The following is a 26,796-nucleotide window of genomic DNA, read 5'->3' on the forward strand; positions in this document are numbered from 1 at the left end:
ATGCACTAGGTGATCCTGCTATGTTGCTTGATCATTACTCTCTTTCGAGCTTCTCTCACCATGTGTGTCTGCGGTTTTCAGCTTTGTGTTCCTTGACACAAAAATATTTGTATCACAGGGTTGGGTCTCGATCCTTAGACCTTTCTTCTCTAAATGGCAAAACTGCTTGGGTTGGAAAAATTGGCACTAACGATTCATTGCATTGGCTGGGCTTCTATGGGTTGGATATCTGACATTTCTGAAAGGATCTTCATGGTATAATGAAGTGGTGGAAATGCTGCAGGCTTCTGTGGTTTCTGTGGCAATGGTGCAGAACACCCTCCTACCTGCACTTAAACATGTCTAATGTTGATTGTCCTTAATATATGCAAGTTCACTCAGGTATTATCCCCAGTGATGTTTCCATTTACTCCCCTCCACAGCCTGGTCAGAATGCCGCTAAAACTCAGCGAATTGTAAGAAGCTCACTGCTTCCCTTCAAATCTGATTTCTTATCTATTCTGCGTTCTTTTGTGATCATAAGAGCATTGTTCCTCCCTGTACAGAAATAAATAAACGAATACATCGAACATTTCCCTCAGGCCCTAGATGCGTCTAGGAGAATCCTAATCACAAGCTCCAATGGATGGAGCTATATGACTGGCACTCAAGTCATGTGGAGGAATGACACAGAGTCATCGGCCACTCGGGGGATGTAGATCGCCGCTATGCTATGCTTTTCTTGGTCACTTGGCAGGCATCTAAAGACTGGCCAGACGTCAGTCCGTACGTCACGCAACACCTTTTTCTCAAATGTTAGACATTTTAGAAAGTCATCTTCAACATTCCCACTTGCAGGGTCACCACCATCTCAAAGCAACCCCAATTGCACGCCTTGCGAGGTTCCACCCGAAGGAACAATTTCCATAACCTTTGCAAAACCTCAATTGAGTATATGACATATCGTATACTTTAAAATAAATGGTGCCAACATCAAAATGCGACAAAAATTAGTCACATTCATAACATCAAAGATGGACATTTTGCCAACCAAAGAACCTAGATTATCCAATGTTCCTTTGTCATGATTTTTACAATCCTCTGACCAAACTCAATAGTGAACCAGGCGCCTAAAGGTAGTGAGAAGACATGAGGAGGGGGATTCCCAAAAATGCAGGCACCTGGTTAAAATGCAGGCACCTAAACCAGGCGCCTAAAAGTAGTGAGAAGACATGGGGAGGGGATTCCCAAAAATGCAGGCACCTAAACCAGGCGCCTAAAGGTAGTGAGAAGACATGGGGAGGGGGATTCCCAAAGATGCAGGCACCTAATCCAGGCACCTACGGGTAGTGAGAAGACATGTGGAGAGGGAATCCAAAAAATGCAGGCACCTAAACCAGGCGCCTAAAGGTAGTGAGAAGACATGGTGAGGGGGATTCTCAAAAATGCAGGCACCTAAACCAGGCGCCTAAAGGTAGTGAGAAGACATGGGGAGAGGGATTCTTAAAAATGCAGGCACCTAAACCAGACGCCTAAAAGTAGTGAGAAGACATGGGGAGGGGGATTCCCAAAAATGCAGGCACCTAAACCAGGCGCCTAAAGGTAGTGAGAAGACATGGGGAGGGGGATTCTTAAAAATGCAGGCACCTAAACCAGACGCCTAAAAGTAGTGAGAAGACATGGAGAGGGAGGGGGATTCTTAAAAATGCAGGCACCTAAACCAGACGCCTAAAAGTAGTGAGAAGACATGGGGAGGCGGATTCCCAAAAATGCAGGCACCTAAACCAGGCGCCTAAAGGTAGTGAGAAGACATGGGGAGGGGGATTCCCAAAAATGCAGGCACCTAAACCAGGCGCCTAAAGGTAGTGAGAAGACATGGTGAGGGGGATTCTCAAAAATGCAGGCACCTAAACAGGCGCCTAAAGGTAGTGAGAAGACATGGGGAGAGGGATTCTTAAAAATGCAGGCACCTAAACCAGACGCCTAAAAGTAGTGAGAAGACATGGGGAGGGGGATTCCCAAAAATGCAGGCACCTAAACCAGGCGCCTAAAGATAGTGAGAAGACATGGTGAGGGGGATTCTCAAAAATGCAGGCACCTAAACCAGGCGCCTAAAGGTAGTGAGAAGACATGGGGAGAGGGATTCTTAAAAATGCAGGCACCTAAACCAGACGCCTAAAAGTAGTGAGAAGACATGGGGAGGGGGATTCCCAAAAATGCAGGCACCTAAACCAGGCGCCTAAAGGTAGTGAGAAGACATGGTGAGGGGGATTCTCAAAAATGCAGGCACCTAAACCAGGCGCCTAAAGGTAGTGAGAAGACATGGGGAGGGGGATTCTCAAAAATGCAGGCACCTAAACCAGACGCCTAAAAGTAGTGAGAAGACATGGGGGGGGGGGATTCCCAAAAATGCAGGCACCTAAACCAGGCACCTAAAGGTAGTGAGAAGACTTGGAGAGGGGGATTCTCAAAAATGTAGGCACCTAAAAATAGCACTGAGGAACGACTTCTTTAGGGGCCCCGTTTTGGGAAATGTGCAGGTCACCTTATTCACAAAAGCGACCTGTGAATTTCCGGGGGAATATGTGGCAGCGCAAATGCGTTTGCAGCCTGTAGGCCACAGAGACAGAAGTGTGAGGCACACATGGTTGCCTGCAGAAGAGTGGCATGCTGTGCATCGGGCTTCCGCCTATGCGGCCTGGAGGCGAACGAGGGAGGCCCTCGGAGCCCGCAGCAGGTAAGTGGAGAAGGCGGGGGTAGAAGATGAACGGGGCAACGCAGTGAAGGGGGCTTTCAGACACAAATGATGTGTTGGTCATCTCTCTTGCATACATTAGAGTTGAAGCACGCTCATTCGGGTACTAGGAACACATTTCACAGTGATAGGCCCTGAAATATCAAAAAAGGAAAAAAGTATTTCTATCCCTGCTTGAGGGATAAAAATGCAAGCATGGCTGCACTGTTGTCCCACTTCAAAGAAAAATCATGATGAAGTATGGCGCATGCCTTTGCACCTGTCTGAAAAACGCATAGGTCCTCATTAGGAGTTTGGGCATGGCTGCCTTCAAACTCGGGTCTGGGTCCGGGTCTGGGTTCCCTGAATGGGGAAATACCGGGCCATTCCGACCTTGGAGGGCCCGGTATTTCCCCATTCAGGGAACCCGGACCATCCCCATTCAAGCCCCCATAGTGCTCAATGGGAATGGGGAGGGAGCTAACAACGGGCCTGTTAATAACTGACCCGTTGATAGCTCCCTGGTCCCCTCGTGGGACCCACAAAGGGCGTCTGGTCTGACCAGACATCCAGAGCGGGTCCCGCAAGGGAACCTCGTAATAGGGCGGTATGGGTTTAATGGCGCCGGCACTTTTAACGGCACTAGCCGTTAGTTGGCACTAGCCACTTTGGTCGCATCTCAAGTTTTCTAACCCTGTTTTGCTGCATGGTTTTTTTTGTACCGTTTTTACTGTAAATATGTATATGGTGGGCAGGGTTTACACATATAGAAGTGCGGGGAGGTGGGAGTAGATGCAGAGTTCTCCCCCAGCATTTTGTAGTAAAATAAATGCAGTGAAATGAGATTCAATCGCTTGGGACACGAGCCATCTCTCGGATCCGGGAAGTTTCATTATGAACACATTCATGGCAACACAGTAATTTCTCTAAATGTAAAGAAGACACATCACTAATGTCACCACCATCCGATGGCAGGAGTATGCACAGTATGTGAGCCTACGACAAATTCCCATTAAAGTAATGTTGCCTAATAGGTCTGCTCTTGCAAACGAATGTCCACACTGTCGGCAGAGTAATGACCCTCTGGTCACTAACTGGATAAACACAATCTGAAATGGGCCTTCTAGAATAGACATGTTCACTAACCCTTGGTTCAACACAATGGTTCACCCTTCTGGAGGAGTCCCTTAGCTTGAATATAAGTGCAGAGGCTGAGATTGGTGCTTTGTCCATTTAAATGTTAAGTTCGTCCAGATGCCAACATCATGAAAACATTTTTTGCATATCTATTTCTGTTTTGTGATCTTTGGACTTAACATTATTTGGAACGAATAATGTGTCTGCTGATACTATTTTGAGTGAATTGCTTATATTCGCAATTAATCAATACGACTTTATGTACTTTTTACCCTCACACCCATGAAAGCGTGCAGATCTTGTCACTCGATGTCAACGGTACCCGTCTCTGTGTCTCTGAGTGGGTTACTGCAATTTAGCACATTATAATACTTCAAAATAAAATAAAATTAATAAAGATTAAGGATAGTTGAGTTTGAAACTATAACCATCAATTGAAGTTAAGTCTGCATTTCGCGAAATCAACAGGCAATGCGCAACATTTACTACTAAGAATCTGTTCAAATCCACACCATATTTTTAGGAGCACCTTGAAGCTGGGTAATAATACCACTTTTCTCTCAAAACCCAGGAGATATCTCCTTCAATGATGACAACATCAACATCATTAAATGATTGATCGAATGTCTGATATGTGAAGGATAAATGTGTATCTTTTTTAAGACTGATAATATCTGTGTTCTATGCTTCTGCATGGAATTGATCAGTCACTGAGCTAAGATGACAGACAGGTTAATCTTCATTGAGATCTTGGGAAAGTCAATAAGTATGTCTTTGAATGAATTGAAGTTCCCAGTGTGATGGTAGAAGAATAGATAGGAAACTTTGGTTCTATGCCTGCAGAAGGCCCACTATAGGTCCTTCTTGGCCGACTTACCAGGCATACGCAGGTGGTGCACGCGTCAACCACGAAGGAATCTCCATTTTGGTAGGTCTGCCCCTCATAGCTGCAACCTTTCAAACATCACAAACACAGTGTTAGAAAAATTCAGCTGCATCAACAAAGCATTCAGGCAAAAATATGGATATGACACACGCAAAGCAAGTTGGAGTAGCCACGGAATTGCCGAAATATCTACAATGAAAATACACAGAGTTTACGGTGAGGAAGGACACATTCTCCCTAGTCTGCCAACCCCCCCATAAGAAAGCAAGCCCATGTCATCTTTTGTATTAAGAAGAGGCCCGAAGACAAAAGCAAACAAGGTTTTTTATAAACCCGCAAGTCAATGATTTTCACAGATCTAATGATCAAGCACAGAGATGAGATCAAACAATAGCAAGTCATGTGTTACATCAGAAATCCAATTTTGGGTTTCCCTTTGCTAATTCTGGTATACCGACATTCTTAATGCAAGATTTCTGGTGGCATGTACCTGCTTTTTCAGGGTGGTTTCCTAAACTTCTCTTTGCCAAAAGTGAGGCTTTGGCAAAGCCTAACTGAAGGCTGCAGATCATCGTTTCAGTTGATGCTCTTAGCTATATGTCACCCCCACCCCTTTTTTAACAGGCTGAGTTTTCTGATCTAGATTGTGTGGTGAGTCACAGGCTGATAGCAACTATGCACTTTTATTTAACCCATTTGCCCCTTTGGTAGCCACTTGCTCCCTGAAAAGGAAAGAAAAAGCTATCATTGCTGTGGTCCTACTTGTATTTTTGCAGTGGTAATGGCCGTTTTGACTGATTTGTCTATGTGAACTCTGAAGCTGGGTGAATTGAAACTGGTTGCGCATTAATGAGAGTCTCTGAGATGCCTCAATCCATATCCCTGTGTGTGTGCGCCAGTGAAAGAGTTTGGCCAGCCACCACTGAATGGTTGCATGCCAACACATCGACTGGTGCATGGATGGTGATTGCAGACTGGGGTATCCCTGAGCCCCCCTGTGTGTGTGTATCAATTTAGACCCTGGCCAATTTGTCAGAACCTACCAGAAAGCTTGTAGTTACCGGAGAAGAGGCGAGAACGATGAGAATCTTCATTGACTCCTGACCAAGCTGACGCTCTGCCTCTCGCCATCTAAAGGAATCCTTCTTCAGGCTCTTCGCCTTTCTGATGCAGCAGGGTATTCTTACACTGCTGTCCTATCTGCCCTGCTAGATTCTCCTGGCTGTTATCATCACTGGACTGGGAATGGAAGCCCCTTCTGCCTCTACTGGAAGTTGAACGGTGTTTTCAATGTTGTTCACCAGGGCCTGCTCCATTGTGGAACCTCTTGGCCTGGGCCTCTGCTGCTGTCCTTCCTCGAGTAACCCTCCTGCCTTGTGTCTTACAGCCTTTGTGTCTGCCAAAGCATCTTATAAGCTGCTTTAAACGGTCACCGTAGTGCATCTTCACTACTCCTTCTGCTGTGGTTTCCAGCTCTTTGTAGGTTGTTTTAAGAGGGTCCTACAACATCACCAAGAATGTTTTAATCATCCAGCTACATCTAGGGTCCATGAATGCAGAAGCTTGTAGACGAACCAGCACTGTGACCAAAACTAAGTCCTGACACTGGAACCAACCTTTGTGACCCCTTGGCTTTCCCTTCCAGCAGCGTGGTCCATATCCTGAGGATCTTCTGTTTCGGATCCTGGTCTGTTGGGTTAGGGGGCTTTGTTTGCAGTTCTTCTCCACACCCCGGTCCACAGCGTTCACTGCGATGGGGCTCTGGCCATTTTTGCAAATCTTCTTCTAAGGGCATTTGCTCATCAAACCTGAATGTGGATCTCCTCTGCAGGCATCCTCTATCGTTCAAACCTACTTCGCTTTCCCTATAACCAGGAGATGAATACTGGCTGTTCGTGTATAGACTATGAATAAAGTGTTCTAACTTTCCAAACGGCTCAGAAGTATCTGAATACTCTACTTACCTGGAGAATTGTGTTGCATACTTGTTTAGAGTGAGATATCGGATTTCTAGGGGTATATTTTTATACATAAACTGGGATGACAGGTCGGTCTTTATAAGTTGTCACCTGAGGCGCTGCAGGAAGTCTCCCTACCAGTAGGACCATGGCAACTTCTTGGTAGGCTCGGACTGGGCAATAGGGCAATAGGCCCATGGCCGAACCAAAAACGCAAAATGCTGGTGTGGGCACGTTTTTTGGGTCAAAGTGGGCCACCTTTTTGGCCAATGTGGGTCAGTTTGATGAGTTACTTCACTATACGGCTAATAGTTATGACCAGTGCTGCTGAATAAATAGTCTTTAAAATGCACAATTTGCATCACATTTTATCAAACAACTACCCCTTGGGCACTAGTGAAACAGTGTCACAAAAGGAATGAATAGCCATTTACAATTGTGGGCCACTTTTTCATTGGTGCCCGAGACAATTGTATGGCCCAGTCCTACCCTACTCCTTGATCTCTCTCTGAATCATGGGTTCCTTGCGCTCAACCGGAGAATTGCTGCATTACTCCTACTCAACCCAACAGCAAAGGGAACCTTCTGGGACAGAGGTAAGGCAAGAAATGCGTGGCCTCCTTCAGGTATTTCCAGGGCAGTCCTACGGAGAGCTTAACGAGGACAGCACAATCGCAGTAGGGTGCTGGACGGGGTGCTCTGTGGGCACAGCAAAGGAACACAACAAGTGTGTCGTCACTGCCAAAGTCATTCATTCATGAGTTGTCCCATGCCACAGCCACAATTCCACAGAATGTTTTTCCAGCAGAGGTGTTTTTTATATACAAATCTGTATTCATCTCATTAATTTATCAGTATTAAAGTTAGTGAATTTAAAATACAAATAATTAATATTTCGGCAGACAGTGTAACCCAGCATGACTGCCCTGGCTGGTACTATCAGGTACCCCTGCATGCCAGATATGTGTGCCTTTGCTGGACCCAGTGCCCTTGCAGGACATGCTGTTGATGCTGCAAAGAAACACGGGTATCACTACATATTATCCCCACCAAACATATCGCTGTATATATGGTCGTCTGAAACAGCCATAGGCGATATTTGTGGTGGGGGTAATTTTTGGGGTTTTAGGGAGCAGGGGTTGCAGGGGTGTCCCTCGCTCCTTTAAAAATAATGCAGGGGTTGCGGGGATGTCCCCCGCAGGTTTAATGACTTAATATCTCTGCAAATATATGGTGATATTTTTGTATGGCAATATGTTTGCGGGGATATTGACACATGGAACCGAAACACGCCCATGGAACTTGCATTTTTGCTTTGCACACTATCTGTGTGGACGCTCAAGTGGCAGCAAGTAAAGGGCTCTGATTAAAGCCAGAATTGACTAACACAGTCACACCTGGCATAGGGTTGTGTGGCAGCTATGGAGCAGGGACATTGTGTATCTTAAACTCTTACTTACCCTTGAATCTGCTGCTAGACAATTGCTACTTGAGGGAGGCCCTGTGTTGCTACTCTTGTTTGTATAGATTTTCGAACCTGTTGTTCTTTTCATTGCCTTTGTTCCAGGACTTCCACTGTCTCCTTTCTCCTTGCCTTTTCACTGCAATTGAAGGTGCTTCATGGTGAATCATGTGCTGGCTGTTAGCTGGCATCTGCCTTATTCCTACTTCCCAGATCTGTGTATCTACTCTGTACTCCGGGCCATTTCTAGGGCAAGCCAGCTGCCTGTGACCCCCAGGTAAGGGCTTACACAGTGTCCCTACAGTCATAAAATGTTGTCCTCATTTTGATTCGCAAACTATCAGTTTGCTTGGGGGAGCAGGAATTCTTGCACCAGTCCTGCCTGTACCATTTCTAGTCCAACCCTTGTCTGTCTTCTTCAGCCCCCCCATGTGAGTTCCATTCCTGATCCTCTTAAGCTTTGCTTGCCTTCCTGCCTGTGGGTTCTGCCTCTGGTATTCCTCTTGTGTCCTTTCTTTACCTTCACCTCTTTAGCTAATGGCCGGCTTCTCTCTAAAGTGCCATTTAGGGTCACAGATAAAACTGGCCACTGCAGCAATCAGCGGATATCTAGGGTAAATATCTGAGCGATCATTCCTGCGCTGAACGGCACTATCATCTCTCTCTTCCATTCAGGGAATCACCAAGATCTCTGCACAAACCTATTCCGATAGGTGTGTGGAGGTGTTGGTCACCATCTAAGCCTATCGGAACCCCATGTATCCACTCTCTGCCTAGGCCTAGATAGCCTGTTCCTGTTCTGTTCAGGCTTTCGGCTCTCAACCTCCCCTTGCCTTGCTCCTAGCCTTGCTTGGCATAAACTATCCTTTTCTGTGTCCCACTACTAGAGCTTGCTCAGTACCCGCTCCATGTGGATATCTCCTGCGTCCATAACGTTGCACCGTTTAACCATTCTCCGCTCAGTTCCATAGTCATCAATGACCTGTAGACATGCAATGAGGCAAGCATAGTTCCTCTCAGAAGAGACACACCTCTACCAGGTGAAAAGCAACCAACGGCTCCTACAGCTTTGGAGCTCAGGGAGCCTACTCGGGCAGCAAGGATGTTATTGACAACACAACATGGCACCTGCTGTACAGTGCATGGCATTGCCAGAGATCCTGGGGGGCCCTGCAGTCTGACTCTCAGGTATGGCAGGGACTCTGGAGTACCCGTCTCTGCTTAACGATAGGGTGGAAACTAAGAATCCATAGAAAATTGGCCAGTCCAAAGGCCACATATGGTCTCCCCTGGGTTGACACACACCAGTAAGGTTCTATTGGTGGGGTGGTAGAAAGCAGTTGGACAAAAAGACCTGCATTGACAAAGCCTGAGAGGTGATGTTTGGAATGCATAACATTATCTCAGGCACAACGTATCGAGATGCCCGGGCAAATAAGCCACCAAACTTTCGGATTGCCTGAGCACACACTCAAGCCGCTCCTGAAGCCGACATGACACTCATTGAGTACTGAATTACAATTCTCCGAATCTGCCTTGAATACACAACCTAATTACAACAATACTTTAGGCCAGTGGTATTAATTTTTTTATTCTGAGCCACCCCTGGAGTAAAAAGATTGTTTCAGCCCCCCCCCCACATGCTATTTCTGCTTATATATTCTATGAAAAGCAGTCGCCGTAATCCCTTTTTAGAGAGCCTCATGCCCCCTCTGAACATCCTTCAGGACCCCTAGTGGGACCGGCCCCCACAGTTTGAAGACCACTGCTTTAGGCCATATGCACCTCCTCCCTCTTGCAGAACTATGGTGCACCTATCACAAAACATTGTCCAACCCTGCTGCATCCCTAGCTCCCTGTGTTTGGAGCATCTCTTTCCCACTTTCCCACCCTCTTTTCTTCCCCTCACTCATTTTCTGTCCTTTTGCTGACTCAGGGCTGCATACTCCTGGCGGGGGCACAATATGCCATTCCATGGAAAAGTCTAGGATATGCCCAACTCCAGGCCTCGAGGACCGGGATCCTGACAGGTTTTCAGGATATCCCTCATTAATATTCATGAGGACATATTTGCATACATTTAGAATCATTGTCTGCACATTTATCTCATGAATATTAATGAGGGGTATCCTGAAAACTCGAGATGCATCTGTCCCTTGAGGCCTGGAGTTGGACAACCATAGGTGCTCTGAAACTACTGCAGTGATAATTTAGCACAGTATAAAAGCATAACATATGAAACCATTTGGGAAACACACAATGCATGTCGAGGCCGTACATTCCACTGTGTTTTTAAGATACATCGTTTAGCTTTTTATGGATTTAATCCCAATACCCTTCTTTGCCAACCCCATCACCCACCCCCCCTCGAGATCCACAAGCCCCTATATCCTTCCAAAGAAGACAAAGGCTCTGCCTGCAGACCCACCTTGGCACAAGACACTGCTAACAGTGATCCGGTCATACCACTCGACGAAGCAGGATCCACACGTCTGGACGCGGCACTCGGCATCAGGGTGGCCAACACACTGTGCGCCCTGGCACATGTCAGGGCAGCTCACAGGGGCTGTGCCAAGTGGGCAACCTGAGAAAAAGTGAGCTTCAAAGCAGAACCTGTACAAGAGAAATGAAAGCAGAAAGACAGCGGTTCAGGCTGAGAAAGGACAATCCACGGAGTCAAAAGGTCACTGGATGGGCAGCCTGGCTTTTCCTAGATGAAGGAGCACTTTAAATGCGGTGGTTGCGTCTATGACCGAGTCACTGGTTGCCGATCAGGATTCCTGGATGGTCAGCCGGTCCAGGCCCTCCCACCGTTATCCTGCTGTCAGAGAGCCATATGCCATATGCTTTGATTACATCATATGTCTAGGACAATGACCGCAAATAAGCAAGTACATGTGTCATGTGAATAAGCCTGTCCTTTTCCTTCCCACCCCCCGCCCCTTCCTTATCTATGTCTTAGCTCTTGCACTATCTGAAATGTCGTCAGGCCGAGTACGATAGTTAATTTCACATCTTTACTGTCCATGGCCTGTAAGAATGTCATTGTATTTTCCCTTGTTCCCTCCCTTGCCTTGAAGTGCTTTGAAACACTTTGTGTATAGGCGCTATATAAATAGACTATCATATGATATCATGATCTAGATCAGCCTTTAGGGCATTTAGGATAATAAGCACCTCTTCAGTCTGCAACAAACCTGGGGATAATTCTCTGAGAGTCTGGGGAGTCTGTTAGGGCAGGGTAGGTTTCGGTGGGAGACTAGGTGCAGTAGTGATCAACACACACATATAGTGCTGTGATCGAGAGTGGTCAAGAGAGGTCTGAGACCCAGCGCTGCTCAGGCTGGGCTTATAAAGCCCAGGGTGGACAGTGCACTCCACTCTGAGACACCCACACTAGCGCTCGCCCTCATGCAAGATTCCCCCATTATTATTAATTAGAATCTTGGCCCAGCTGGTGACCCCACAGAGATGAGAACAGCTGATCGTGCATAGATTGTGAACCCTTCGCTCACTGGCCTTCGCAGGGTGGATGCACGCTATTGGGTAGTGGGGGAAGCATGCATTGCCGTGGAGACCTGTGCTCCCAGGTGCTCCCAATCCTGCAGCTATCGTGGGCACCCAGCCCAGAGCCTTTCCCAAGCACTGTGATCCGACGCCTCTCTTAGTGATGCATACAAATAAACTCAATCACTTTGTGGTTTGAAGCAATGAGAACCCCCGCATGCAGGACAAGGTAAGGGTCGGAGGGCGTTGGGTTTGCTCGTGTGGCATTCAGTGATCGAAGTGAGCGGGAACGGTCGGGAGCGGTGTTCCACTACATTTATTCTTTTCTGTTTACCATTCCTCTACTTTATCCATATCCACTTTTACCATATCCACCATTCTGCATAGAAGATTTGTTCATTCATGTCCCTGTGCAAGTGTAAAGTTGCAATAGGAGCATTAGTTACTAGTCACTTAGACTATTGCAATGCCCCAGCTGCAGCACCTTATCACATGTTGCACTATGCTTCTGCCTACCCTCTCCCCCGCCCAGACCACAGTTCCACTACTTTTTTTGGGAAACTTCTACCACTGGTTGCATTTTAAATACCGATCAGAGCATGGCACATAAAGGTGCGGGTCAGAAACTTAAGCGAAGATGTGGAACCTAGATAAACTCAGCACACCACATTTGTAAGCTAAGGAGACTGGCAGATGTACAGGTGGGCCGGCGACAACCCACAGAAAACGTTGGAGGCTTCTTGTGGCTCCCCTTTTACGTTTCCTGGACCTGTGTAGATAGACCCTGCCCCAGCCACTCTGACCTCAGAACCCATATCTGGGATTGTGGACTCTCAAGGAATGGACCTGAGATTGAGAAATTCAGACTTTCAGAACTGTTCATCGAGCACAAGTCCCCCATACAAAGCGCTCAAACCAATTCAGCAGTTCACTGAGTGCCACTAAACACCAGTAAGGCATAGAGCAGGTAAGGAACAGGAGAGCAACGACAAAGAGCAACAGCCTATAACGGTCTTCCCCAGGAATGCTTCCACCAGATTCTTACATCCAAGAACCAAACGAGAAAGCATCATTGCCATTCTCTTGTGAGTTGGAGTTTTACTGTTCAGTGACTTCTGGACAAGCAGTAGGCTGCAGAACTGATACATAATCTACAGACTATGTATTGAGCCAGCCTTGTTTTATGTCGATGCATGAACATTATTGTACCACATACCCATGCAGGTGGCTTATCACTCCTGCACTGTATGACACCATCAGTCCAAAGGATCTACCCCAGGCATTCTGTGTCCTGACCACCCTGATCTTATAGCTAATTTACAATGAGCCCTGCATACAATGTCTGCCTCTTCAGAGGGTGCAAGCCATGTTCATGCATGATCCCGCTGTGTTAATATCCACATCATAGGTGTGCTTTTCATGTATACAGTCACATTCATGACTTGCAGCATTGGTCTACCAATCATCTCTGGTGCAAGTAGTAGAACACATTAACTATCTAACGGCCAGTGCACAGTTTCCAGCCCTACAGTTCTTGAGGCTTACTTTCTTTCACTGACCAAGTGTGGTACTTCATGTGCAATCAGGCGCAATCAAAGTCTTACCTGAGGTCAGGGGTCACAGGCAGCCACAGGTTGTTCTCCCTCACAGAGGAGATGTTCGGTATGTAGCTGCTGTCAAACATATGCTGGGAGGACCACTTCTGCTCAAGCTGCACTAAGACCTCCCAGGTGACACGAACCTCCCCAGTCACCCAGGCCTGCGTAAGCCACCAGCTGGGCAGGCGGCTGATCGGGGGACAAATGCGCTTGATGTTGCTCAAGACGTCTTTCCCAAGCACATACACCTGCTGCTGGATGAAGAAGTAGAACCTCAGGTAGTGGGGTCCATGAAAGTAATAGTTACACTGATCTCGGTCATATCCATCCAGGTTGAAGCCAAACACATCAAACCCACTTCGGTCCAGGCCTGACCTATTGTAACCATAAACGTTATATCCCTTCTTGAAGAGCGGCTCAATAACCTCTGCACGGACCTCAGGAATCAAAGTCCCATCTCTCTTCATTCCAAACGGGGTCACCTGGGATCTGTTGAAACCATAGCGGTTGTACCCTGAAATATCAAAGCCATCGATGTCGATGCCATCTCTGTCGAATCCATTCCTCCCATAGCCATATGGATCCCATCCCAACTGGTCGAAACCTCTGCGGTCATAGCCCATTGTGTTAAAGCCATAATGGTCAAAAGGTCCATGGACAGCTGGCTGGTCTTTAGTCTTCCTGCTCAACCCATGATGTCCTGGAATCACTGTGTAGTTACACGGGGCTCCAAGGGTAATGGAAACATATCTCGTGCACAGCTGTTGTTGGGCAAGGAGGATATCATCAGGGGCAACATTAAAAGGCTTCATCTTAATGTACCGTGCATCGAAGGGGTAGCGGGGTAGACCATCAGGACTTCTTTCCTGCCAAAGCGTCCATAACTTGTCAATGAAGGCATAATGAGACAGAAAGATGGGGTCATAAGCACTGAAGGGGGAGGCCATATGCCCCCCAATCCAAAGGTGGAAGAGGCTGGAAAGGACTTCTACCTGAAAGGAGAACTCTTGGAAAGACTCTTCTGCTAGAATGAGCTGGATGTTGATGGCATCTGGCAACACGATTGAGGTATTGAATCTTCTACGGAGGCATGGTTCCCAGCTCTTTCCTTCCAGGAAGGGGTGGTGCAGGACACAGCCGGATTTGGAATCCCCATCACCTCCGAAGAAGTTGGCCTGCCATACCGCAGATGTCTCCAGGGACCCAGCATCCACAGTCCACTCAAAGTACGGGATGGCAAGTTCGCAGGAGGACACCATCTGGAGCTCCCTCTCCACCAGCCTAAGAAAGTACCGATGCCATGGTAAGAAGCTCAACCGGCCATTCGCCTGCGGGCAGTACTCTGCTTTCATTCGGGCAAACTCTTCCCACGTGTCTGCATTGATGCAGGATATTGAATTCAGGATGGGGAGAGAAAATAAGATGTTTTAGAAAGTAAAGTGCAGACACAACAAAATGCAACAAAGTCTCACAAGCGCAGAACGGTGTCCAGTCAACTCGTCGAAAAAAAACTGGTCGACTGCAATTTGGTCGATGCAATTTGGTCGAAAACCATTTCGTCGAAAAAAAATTTTTATTTATATATTTATTTTTGGGTTTTCGTTTTGTTAAAAAAATGGGTTTTTAGAGAAAAAAAGGGGGTTGGGGGCAGGACCCCCCCAAAAAAAAAAAAAAAAAAGGGTTAAAATAGAAAAAAAAATAAATTCGACGAAATGGTTTTCGACCAATTTGATTCGACCATTTGTCTGGTCGACCAATTTTTTTCGACGAATTCACTGGCAACCGCGCAGAACACATGACAATATTGACAAGCCATGGCTTCCAACGTGTTTAGAGCAAAGACCATGGGCTTTCCTGCAGCACCATTTTTGAAACCATAACATTATGAGAAAAAAGAATCATGTGCTAGACAAGGTTGACCATGCATTGCATCCTGAATGAATGTATGGATGCATGCACAAAGAAGCCTACCAATGCGTGAATCTGACATTTATAGAGTGCACACCGAGAATTGAATCTCCTCTAGTTCCCCGTAGCGCATACAACTTTCACACTACAGCTGAAATCTCTTATTTCTGAAGTATTTGGGATTTTTAGAACTCTTACTACTGACCCAAACAGCTTGGCCCTTATTTAGGATTGTACTGCATTTTCCACTAACCCTCCTAAAACTCTCCATACTTCTACACACACACCCATCAGATATGACACCCACACATCGCTACGACAACTCCCACACTGACACCAAACAGCAAAGCTCCACACCTCCACCAATAACTCACACAATCATGACACAGTCAATCCACACGATGACACAACCACACAAGACCTCGCCATACAGGTTCAAGCGCCCAGCTTCCGCCAACCCATACCACCTAGATGCAAACCCACACACATTGACTGTTTAATTTCTACCAACAGAACAGCAAAGCACTCTCCCTCTCATACCACTTACTAACCGCACCTAACTAACTGTGTTTGCGCCTTGAAACACTTGTGTATAGGCGCGTTATAAATGCCATATCGTATATCATAACCCACCCCTTCCCTTTTTCTTTCAGATCCACCCGAGTGCCTGGAGACCATGAAAATGGAAGCGAATTGCAGTATAAATCACATTAACATAACATAACAGTACGTATATATACCACTTATGATTATAGCCACAGTTGCGGCACGCTGGAATGGGGCATGACATGGTATTAGTGCAGATTATGATACAATTGAATTGAAACGTCTTACTAAGGATGAAACTGACGAAGGATTGAAAGTGGTTAATGCTGCTATTGAGTGATCAACTCCTCACTCCACCCTTGTATCTAAAGAAGGGTGCATTAGGAAAGGCAGAGGACTGGCAATGAAAACAATGCAGAAGGATTCATGATCCGGAAGTGGAATGGGTAACTGGTACCTCCCCACACACATTGCTGGGAGAGAGAGTGCTCCTTCCCGGCTGCAATTGGTTGAACGACAGAAAAATGTGAAAAGAAAAATTGACTGATCCATTTCAATCCAAGAGTCATTGCGGGCATCCTTCCCCCAACAGTATGGATAAGTCACGGGGGACAACTGTATGCTATTGACTTTGGGCCGATTGATGACTAAATGTTATGCGACTTAATGAAGTATGAGTGGGCGAGGGGTTGTTGGAAGATCTGTTGGAGGAGAATAGTAGGGATATGTTTAATGATCAGGATTATGCCAATAACCCTGGAATAATCTTTGGTTGTGATGCAAAACACAAGGTGATGCAGGTGCTGCACATCTGCATTTTTGATACTGAGTGTGCCTGGTGAGTAGATCCCTGCCAGCGACCCCATTTCCATGCACCTGAATCCAAAATTGCCTAAAAACAGCCTAGTTGCAGCCCCATTTCCCCCCGCATCCATTTCGCTCTCCGCTTCCTGATTCAAAGAAATCCCGCCTCCCTCAGCCCGCCCCGCGACCCAATTGGCCCTCCTGCCCCCTGTGCTCTACTGTAGTGTGGCGCTCTCATCTCTGAGCCGTCTTTTGTCCTGAGTGTGCCTGGTGAGTAGATCCCTGCCCAGCGACCCCATTTCCGTGCACCTGAATCCAAAATTGCCTAAAAACAGCCTAGTTGCAGCCCCGTTTCCCCCCGCATCCATTTTGCTCTCCGCTTCCTGATTCAAAGAAATCCCGCTTCCCTCAGCCCGCCCCGCGACCCGATTGGCCCTCCTGTCCCCTGTGCTCTACTGTAGTGCGGCGCTCTCATCTCTGAGCCGTCTTTTGTCCTGAGTGTGCCTGGTGAGTAGATCCCTGCCCAGCGACCCCATTTCCGTGCACCTGAATCCAAAATTGCCTAAAAACAGCCTAGTTGCAGCCCCGTTTCCCCCCGCATCCATTTCACTCTCCGCTTTCTGATTCAAAGAAATCCCGCCTCCCTCAGCCCGCCCCGCGACCCGATTGGCCCTGCTGCCCCCTGTGCTCTACTGTAGTGCGGCGCTCTCATCCCTGAGCCGTCTTTTGTCCTGAGTGTGCCTGGTGAGTAGATCCCTGCCCAGCGACCCCATTTCCGTGCACCTGAATCCAAAATTGCCTAAAAACAGCCTAGTTGCAGCCCCGTTCCCCCCGCATCCATTTCACTCCCCGCTTCCTGATTCAAAGAAATCCCGCCTCCCTGAGCCCGCCCCGCGACCCGATTGGCCCTCCTGCCCCCTGTGCTCTACTGTAGTGCGGCGCTCTCATCTCTGAGCCGTCTTTTGTCCTGAGTGTGCCTGGTGAGTAGATCCCTGTCCAGCGACCCCATTTCTGTGCACCTGAATCCAAAATTGCCTAAAAACAGCCTAGTTGCAGCCCTGTTCCCCCGCATCCATTTCGCTCCCCGCTTCCTGATTTAAAGAAATCCCGCCTCCCTGAGACCGCCCCCGACCCGATTGGCTGAGACGAAAGACTCCCCTCCTTTACCAGAACTCCCAGGGCAGCCCTCTGCCCGGCAGCCCATCGGCTAAGGACCAGAGGAGAAGGCCGGCTCCTACAAAGACGGCTCCAGGACGTATCTGCAGGTATCCACAGGAGAAGCAAGAAGCCAACATCAAGTAAGTGTGGAAGGGGCGGGGCCAGAAGCAATTACTTCACGCCATACTACCCACCCACCCAACTAAGGAAGCCTCACCCCTTTAAACTCGTTATTCTGCGGCATAATTACATTTAGATACCCTGTTTTATACCTGTGGAAAGTTGAATCTAGTAGTGCGCCCAACAGCCTCTCTGAGAAAGTTGCATTTGAAGTGTACCCAATTGCATCTAGAAGTTGTGACCAATAGCCACTCTGAGAAAAGTTGAATTTAGAAGTTGTACACAATTGCATTTAGAAGTGTACCCAATTGCATTTAGAAGTTGCGCCCAATAGCCACTCTGAGAAAGTTGCATTTAGAAGTGTACCCAATTGCACTCAGAAGTTGTGACCATTAGCCTCTCTGAGGAAAGTTGAATTTAGAAGTTGTACACAATTGCATTTAGAAGTGTACCCAATTGCATTTAGAGGTTGCGCCCAATAGCCACTCTGAGAAAGTTGCATTTAGAAGTGTACCCAATTGCACTCAGAAGTTGTGACCAATAGCCACTCTGAGAAAAGTTGAATTTAGAAGTTGTACACAATTGCATTTAGAAGTGTACCCAATTGCATTTAGAAGTTGCGCCCAATAGCCACTCTGAGAAAGTTGCATTTAGAAGTGTACCCAATTGCACTGAGAAGTTGTGACCATTAGCCTCTCTGAGGAAAGTTGAATTTAGAAGTTGTACACAATTGCATTTAGAAGTGCACCCAATTGCATTTAGAAGTGTACCCAATTGCATCTAGAAGTTGTGACCAATAGCCACTCTGAGAAAAGTTGAATTTAGAAGTTGCACCCAATTGCATCTAGAAGTTGTGACCAATAACCTCTATGAGAAAGTTGCATTTAGAAGTGTACCCGACTGCATTTAGAAGTGTACCCAATTGCATCTTGAATTTGTGACCAATAGCCTCTCTGAGAAAGTTGGATTTAGAAGTGTACCCAATTGCATCTAGAAGTTGCGCCCAATAGCCTCTCTGAGAAAGTTGAATTCAGAAGTACCCAATTGCATTTAGAAGTGTACCCAATTGCAATTAGAAGTGTACCCAATTGCATTTAGAAGTTGCGCCCAATAGCCTCTCTGAGAAAGTTGAATTTAGAAGTGTACCCAATTGCATTTAGAAGTGTACCCAATTGCATTTAGAAGTTGCGCCCAATAGCCTCTCTGAGAAAGTTGAATTCAGAAGTACCCAATTGCATTTAGAAGTGTACCCAATTGCATTTAGAAGTGTACCCAATTGCATTTAGAAGTTGCGCCCAATAGCCTCTCTGAGAAAGTTGAATTCAGAAGTACCCAATTGCATTTAGAAGTTGCGCCCAATAGCCTCTCTGAGAAAGTTGAATTTAGAAGTGTACCCAATTGCATTTAGAAGTGTACCCAATTGCAATTAGAAGTGTACCCAATTGCATTTAGAAGTTGTGACCAACAGCCTCTCTGAGAAAAGTTGAATTAAGAGGTTGTACCCAATTGCATTTAGAAGTGTACCCGATTGCATCTAGAAGTTGTGACCAATCGCCTCTCTGAGAAAGCTGCATTTAGAAGTGTACCCAATTGCATTTAGAAGTGTACCCAATTGCATCTAGAAGTTGTGACCAATAACCTCTCTGAGAAAGTTGCATTTAGAAGTGTACCCGACTGCATTTAGAAGTGTACCCAATTGCAGCTTGAAGTTGTGACCAATAGCCTCTCTGAGAAAGTTGCATTTAGAAGTGTACCCTATTACATCTAGAAGTTGTGACCAATAGCCTCTCTCAAAAGTTGCATTTAGAAGTGTATCCAATTGCACTCAGAGGTTGTGACCATTAGCCTCTCTGAGAAAAGTTGAATTTAGAAGTTGTACCCAATTGCATTTATAAGTGTACCCAGTTGCATCTAGAAGTTGTGACCAATAGCCACTCTGAGAAAGATGAATTTAGAAGTGTACCCAATTGTACCCAATTGCATTTAGAAGTTGCGCCCAATAGCCTCTCTGAGAAAAGTTGAATTTAGAAGTTGTACCCAATTGCATTTAGAAGAGTACCCAATTGCACTCAGAAGTTGTGACCATTAGCCTCTCTGAGAAAAGTTGAATTTAGAAGTTGTACCCAATTGCATTTAGAAGAGTACCCAATTGCATTTAGAAGTGTACCCAATTGCATCTAGAAGTTGTGACCAATAGCCACTCTGAGAAAAGTTGAATTTAGAAGTGCACCCAACTGCATTTAGAAGTGTACCCAATTGCATCCAGAAGTTGTGTCCAATAGCCACTCTGAGAAAAGTTGAATTTAGAAGTGTACCCAATTGCATTTAGAAGTGTACCCAATTGCATTTAGAAGTTGCGCCCAATAGCCTCTCTGAAAAAGTTGCATCTAGAAGTGTACCCAATTGCACTCAGAAGTTGTGACCATTAGCCTCTCTGAGAAAAGTTGAATTTAGAAGTTGTACCCAATTGCATTTAGAAGAGCACCCAATTGCACTTAGAAGGTGCGCCCAATAGCCTCTCTGAGAAAGTTGCATTTAGATGTGTACCCAATTGCACTTAGAAGTTGCGCCAACTACCCCTTTGAGAAAAGCTGAACTTAGAAGTGTACCCAATTGCACTTAGAAGTTGTGACCAATAGCCTCTCTGAGAAAAGTTGAATCCAGAAACTGTACCCAATTGCATTTTAGAAGTGGTGACCAATAGCCACTCTGAGAAAAGTTGAATTTAGAAGTGTGCCCAATTGTATTTAGAAGTAGGGTACTGGTTACAGGCTACTGGTTACAGCCATTCAGAAGCTGTAAACAGTAGCCTGACCTCATAACTACAATCAGAAAACCCTCCCAAATCAACCCAAAAGCTCCCAAAAGCTCACACCAATCATGAGTGCACCCACGCCACCAGAGTCTGTAAGGAACGACCACCGTGGACCACCTCCACTCTCCGAAATGCCTGCCCTCCCGCCCCACCCCTCCCAAATCACCCCACCCTCCTCCGCACTCGCTGCCACTCCCCTCTCCAAACACCAAGCCAGGGGGGCATGATGGCGAGCCGCTCACCCTAAGACCACCCGTCCCCTTAACCCCACCCCCAACCCGCCAGCATTGCCCATACCCGCTCCCCTCACTATCAGACCTGGCACACCTCACCCAGCAATCACCCACCCCCCGCCATGCCCTCATACCCCTGCCACCTTCCCCCCCTGACCCCACCCTTTCCCCTCCCTAAAAACGGCGCGCCTAGCCCTAGCACGAACCGAAGCTGCTTCCCTCTCCCCCTCTGACCCCCCTACCCTCTCTCACACTCCAGTTGCAGCAAAGAAACTAAAGAGGAACCATTCCTGGTCCCCCTCAATCACTCAGCACTCCTCGCCTCCCCTGTCTCAACCCACCACCTCTCTCCCGCAATCTCCTCCTTCCCCCGTGACCTCTCCCTTCCTGAAACCCCTCTCCATTGATTTCTCATCAACTACAACTGAAACTCCCAACCGCCCACAACCCTCCCTCAAATCCCCTGACCCAAACCTGATCATCCTATCACATCCAGCCACCCAACCCCGCCCGAAACTTGCCAAATTCTCTGCCTGCCCACTATTCCCCTCTAGCATCACCCTCCTTACCCCTCCCCCTCCACTCTCTCCGCCTCCGCCCCATCCCGCTCCAGCTCCGAGATCTACCTTGCCTGCCGATCTGAACTGTATCCTATTTAACGCCCGATCTGTAGCAAAAAACAGACATTGCATCTTTGACCTCCTTGCATCTGTCAAACCAGACCTAGTCTTCATCACTGAAACCTGGTTCTCTGATCACTTCGGCCCAATCGCCTATGAAGCCTTTCCCCCTGACTACTCCCTCATTCCACTGAACCGTCCGTCCAGGGGAGGGGGGTAGCATTCGTCTTCAAATCTCTCTTCCGCGCCTCAATCATTGACAACCAATCTACCATCCCATCCTGCGAATTTCTCCTCGTTAAACTATCCCTCTCCCCGTCGCTCTCACACAGCTTCCTAATAATCTACAGGCCCCCTGGCTACGATGGACAATTCGCAAACAACCTCTGCGATTCTATCGCCATCCTCCAACTAAACCATCCCAACCTCACCCTCCTTGGAGACTTCAACATATGGCTCGACATCCCCAGCAACCCTATGACACACTCCCTGGTTGACGGTTTAGATGCAATTAATCTCCAACCTCACATAAGCGGCCCGACTCACTACAAAGGACACACTCTCGATGCCATCGTTAGCTCAAACACCCTAATTCATTTAAAGCCCACCACCCCCATCATCTGGTCTGATCACTTCATTCTCTCGTTCGCCATCCACTCACCCGACCCCCTTCCCCTACCCGCATCCGAACCCCCGAATTTACGTAAATGCTGGAAAAAACTAATGATCACCCCGGACCTAGCCGAGGCACTCCGACAATCTCCATCACCCACCTGCCGTCCCAACAACCAACTAACCCCTGAGGCCTTTGACTCATAGCTCAACGCATCCCTGCTGCGACTCACACCCCTGTGCAAACCATCAACCCGCCGTGGCCCTTTCCCCAGATGGTTCACTCCTGAATTGAAGACCACTAAACGACATTACAAATACCTAGAATGCAAATGGCAGAAAGAAAAAACCCACAAGAGCAGGACCACCTTAGCCTGACACCTATATCAGTACAAGGCCGAAATCCGGAAAGCAAAAAAAGCCCACTACAACACCCGAATCCTAAACTGCAAAAACCCAAGCAAAGAACTCCACAAAATCATCGACGAATTTACCAATCCGGCTTGCAATACAACCGTCCCGACCCCCTCACAATCACTGTGCGACTCACTCTCCCTCCACTTTTACAACACGGCTATCGAAAGGACAAAAACTCTAAACACCAAACTGGCTCTATTACAGCCACTGGGCAATCCTCCGCCCGTACCGCCCAGCCCATCAGCTGCGACCTCTACGCAACCAACGTTCAAAGCCTTTAGTCCATTATCACCAGAACAATTTCACAAACTTCTATCTGCCCGCAAACCATCTGGATCTCCACTGGACCCTTGCCCAGCCACAACCCTTAACGAAATATTTGCTTCACCTGCGCAGGAGAACACGCAAGATCTATCGTAAATGCCTCCCTCTCCTCCGGTGTCTTTCCCGACGCATTCAAAATAGTGCATGTCAAGCCTCTAATTAAAAAACCTTCGCTCGACCCTGTTGAACCCAAAAACTACCGCCCAATCTCAAACACCAGGTTCCTTGCCAAACTCATTGACCGAACCGCCTACTCTCAACTAAATGCCTTTGTCAAAGCCAACAATCTTCTTGACCCCGCCCAATCAGGTTTCAGAACACGTCACGGAGCTGAAACCACCCTAACCTTGATCTGGGATGATCTTAAAATGACAGCAGACTCCGCGGGATGCGCCGCACTAATCCTGCTCGACCTATCGGCCGCCTTTGACACGATCAATCACTCAATCCTCCTAGACCGCCTCCACTCCCTGGGAATTCGTGGAACTGCCCTTAAATGGATAACTTCATTCCTCAAAGACAGGCACCAAATGATAACACTCTCCAGCTTTACCTCACAAGCCCGACCAGTCGACACGGGAGTCCCTCAAGTAGCATGTCTATCCGCCCTTCTGTTCAATCTCTACCTGACCCCCCTCCCACCAATAATTTGTTCACACAACATCCTATGCTACAACTACGCTGACGACACTCAACTAATTATAAAATTCCTGAACTCGAAACCCAATGCCCGACCTGACCTGGCATCTTGCCTCCTTAACATAGAACGCTGGATGACCCAAAGCCACCTCCTGTTAAACCCCTCCAAAACAGAAATCATGGTCTGCGGCAACTCTGATCTCCTTCCGCACCCACTACCCTGGGCACCCACCATGGGCAACTCACTGACACCCTCCAACACAGTAAAAAATCTTGGATGCACCCTGGACTCCGACCTAACACTCTCGCGCCAAGTCAACAATGTCTCGAAATCCTGCCACTACCACCTTAAAACCCTTAGGCGCATCTTTCCATACCTCTCATTTCCCATTTCCCAACAGAGTCTCTGTGGTCCAATCAATCGTCATATCAAGACTAGACTACGGAAACCCCCTATACCTCGTAATTCATGCCTACCAACTGAATAAACTCCAAAGAGCACAAAATGCGGCGGCCAAAATGCTACTTGCGCTCGGCCCAAGAGACCACGTATCCCCAGCCCTTAAGACACTGCACTGGCTTCCAGTAGCCCGTAGGGTGGCTTTCAAAACCCTATGCCTCTCCCATCGAGCACTGCATAAAACTGGACCTCAATATCTCCAAGACAAGCTAATACCTTATCATCCTACTCGCACCCTAAGATCAAGCTCAGCCGGCCTCCTAGTAATTCCAAAGACAAACTCAGTCAGGTTAGGCGGATCATCATTCTCAGCCGTGGCCCCAAACCTGTGGAACTCGCTCCCACCCCACATCCGCCTAACTGATGACTTAAAGGCCTTCTGTAAACTACTGAAAACCTGGCTCTTCCCCTAAAACCAACCGGTTCCAAATTAGCATCATCACAATAACACCGACCCAGCAAACTACCTAGAACAAGAAATTGACAGCTGAATAAACTAAAATGTAAACTAGAAAGTCAAACAAAAAACTGAGTAATGTAGATCGAAACAGTGAAGTGGATAATAGGAATAAATCATTGGGAAAGTAGGAGATCTGAACCGACGAAATGCACATAATGAATGTGGAGGGAACGCAGTGAATGACATAGATGAAATAACTAGAATGGATGAAGCGTATAGAATGGATGAATACACTAAGTCGAAAGGTACATAAGTGGAAGAACAGACGACTAGAAAGATCAATTGTGTATAGAGATCGGGCGAAATAGATGAACATACTAAAACCAATGAGTGTGCAGAATGCTTAGTGTGTGTAGAGCACGATGAGTACGTGTAGAGTTGACGAGTACGCAAAAACAGAGACGCGAACAGAATGCAAGAGGGCGTAGAACCGTTGTCTAGATTAAACGGACGAACATACAGACTGGATGAACGCCTGGCCAGACGAACGCTTAAGAGCGAACGAGTATGTAATGAAGATGAGCATGGGGAGCTGAAGAGCGTGGAGAGCGAATGAACGGATAAATGTGGAGAGCGGATGAATGCGGAGAGCGGATGAGTGTGGAGTGTGGATGAGTGTGGAGAGCGTATGAGTGTGGAGGGCGGATGAGTGTGGAGAGCGGATGAACGGACGAGCGTATTCACTGGATGAACGTTTGGCTAGATGAACATGTAATAACGAACGAGCATGTAGAGAGGATGAGTGTGTGGAGCGGATGAGCGTGGAGAGTGGATGAGGGTGGAGGATGGATGAGCGGATGAGTCTGGAGAGCGGATGAGTTGGAGAGCGGATGAGACTGGAGAGCAGATGAGTGTGGAGATCGGATGAGTGTGGAGATCGGATGAGTGTGCAGAGTGGACGAGTGTGGAGAGCAGATGAGTGTGGTGAGTGGATGAATGTGGAGGACTGATGAGTGTGTAGGCCGGACGAGTGTGGAGGGCAAGTGTGGATGAGTGTGGAGGATGAATGCCATTGGCGGATGAGTGTGGAGGGCGGATGATTGTGGAGAGCGGATGAGTATAGAGAGCGGATGAGTATGGAGAGCGAATGAGTGTTGATGAGTGTGGAGGACGGATGAGGGTGGGGGACGGATGAGTGTGGAGAGCAGAGGACCGTGGAGAGCGGAAGAGCGTGGAGAGTGGAAGAGCGTGGAGAGCCGAGGAGTGTGGGGGAGCAGCTGAGTGTGGAGAGCGGCTGAGTGTGGAGAGCGGCTGAGTGTGGAGGGCAGATGAGTGTAGAGGGCAGATGAGTGTAGAGGGCAGATGAGTGTGGAGGGCAGATGAGTGTGGAGGGCAGGGGCAGATGAATGTGTAGAGCGAAGGACGGATGAGGGTGGAGGACAGATGAGTGTGGAGAGCGGTAGAGTGTGGAGAGCGGCTGAGTGTGGAGAGCGGCTGAGTGAGGAGAGCGGCTGAGTGTGGAGAGCGGCTGAGTGTGGAGAGCGGCTGAATACGTAGAACTGACGAGTGTGGAGGGCAGGGGCAGATGAGTGTGTAGAGCGAAGGACGGATGAGGGTGGAGGACAGATGAGTGTGGAGAGCGGTAGAGTGTGGAGAGCGGCTGAGTGTGGAGAGCGGCTGAGTGAGGAGAGCGGCTGAGTGTGGAGAGCGGCTGAGTGTGGAGAGCGGCTGAATACGTAGAACTGACGAGTACGTAGAACGGACGAGTATGCCGGTCAAATGATTACGTAGAGCGGATGAATAGTACATAAAGCGGTTAAGTATGTAGATCAGATGAGTGTGCAGACCGAATGAATGTGTAGATCAGATGAGCATACTGTGCGGACGAGCGTACAGGATGGATTTGCATACAGAGCGGACGAGTACACAGAGCAGATGAGTGCGTAGGCAGTCAGGAGCACATGCGCAGGGTCAACTGAAGTGCATGCGCGAGGAGGACAGGAGTGCATGCGGATGGTATACTTGAGAGCATGCATGGGGCTCACTAGAGAATGAAGGATAGACTAGAGCACCCAAGGTCAACCAGACTGCGTGAGTGTGTAGTGCAATCTTGAACGCCTGAAATGAACAAAAATGCATAGAACTGACCTGACCGCTCAGAATTGCGTGTCGTACATAATATGCTTTGGAATGCAGGGATTTTTTACTTCATGTCACACCCCACGCTTACTCTCTCCTTACACCACCACTCAACTAGGACACAGAGATACTATGACACCATTCGGTATAACTGTTCTCATATCAACATCTGCCGCTCACTCCCCATCACTCTAAGTAAACATTGCTGGTTTCACACCCCCAGCTAGGCGTTCCCCGCAGGCCTAACGCTGCCACACTCGGTCTGGATAACTCCAGCCAGAGCGAACACATACTCCTGATCTCTCAACCACCACACCTACCGCTAAGAAGCAGCTACCAC

General features: G+C 47.6%; 1 protein-coding gene across 1 annotated transcript in view; it reads right to left on the reverse strand.

Annotated features, from left to right (window-relative positions):
• KCP (kielin cysteine rich BMP regulator) overlaps window positions 1-26,796 on the reverse strand; it is an 823,409-nt gene that overhangs the window by 462,671 nt on the left and 333,942 nt on the right. The window contains exons 8-10 of the mRNA XM_069629543.1: window positions 13,268-14,636; window positions 10,585-10,769; window positions 4,728-4,804 (exon numbers count right to left, since the gene is read on the reverse strand). Of these exons, the coding sequence (XP_069485644.1) occupies window positions 4,728-4,804; window positions 10,585-10,769; window positions 13,268-14,636 (1,631 nt within the window). The remainder of the gene's footprint in view (window positions 1-4,727; window positions 4,805-10,584; window positions 10,770-13,267; window positions 14,637-26,796) is intronic.

The sequence above is a fragment of the Ambystoma mexicanum genome, chromosome 12, assembly GCF_040938575.1.
Source record: "Ambystoma mexicanum isolate Mex_15411 chromosome 12, UKY_AmexF1_1, whole genome shotgun sequence".
Lineage (NCBI taxonomy): Eukaryota > Metazoa > Chordata > Amphibia > Caudata > Ambystomatidae > Ambystoma > Ambystoma mexicanum.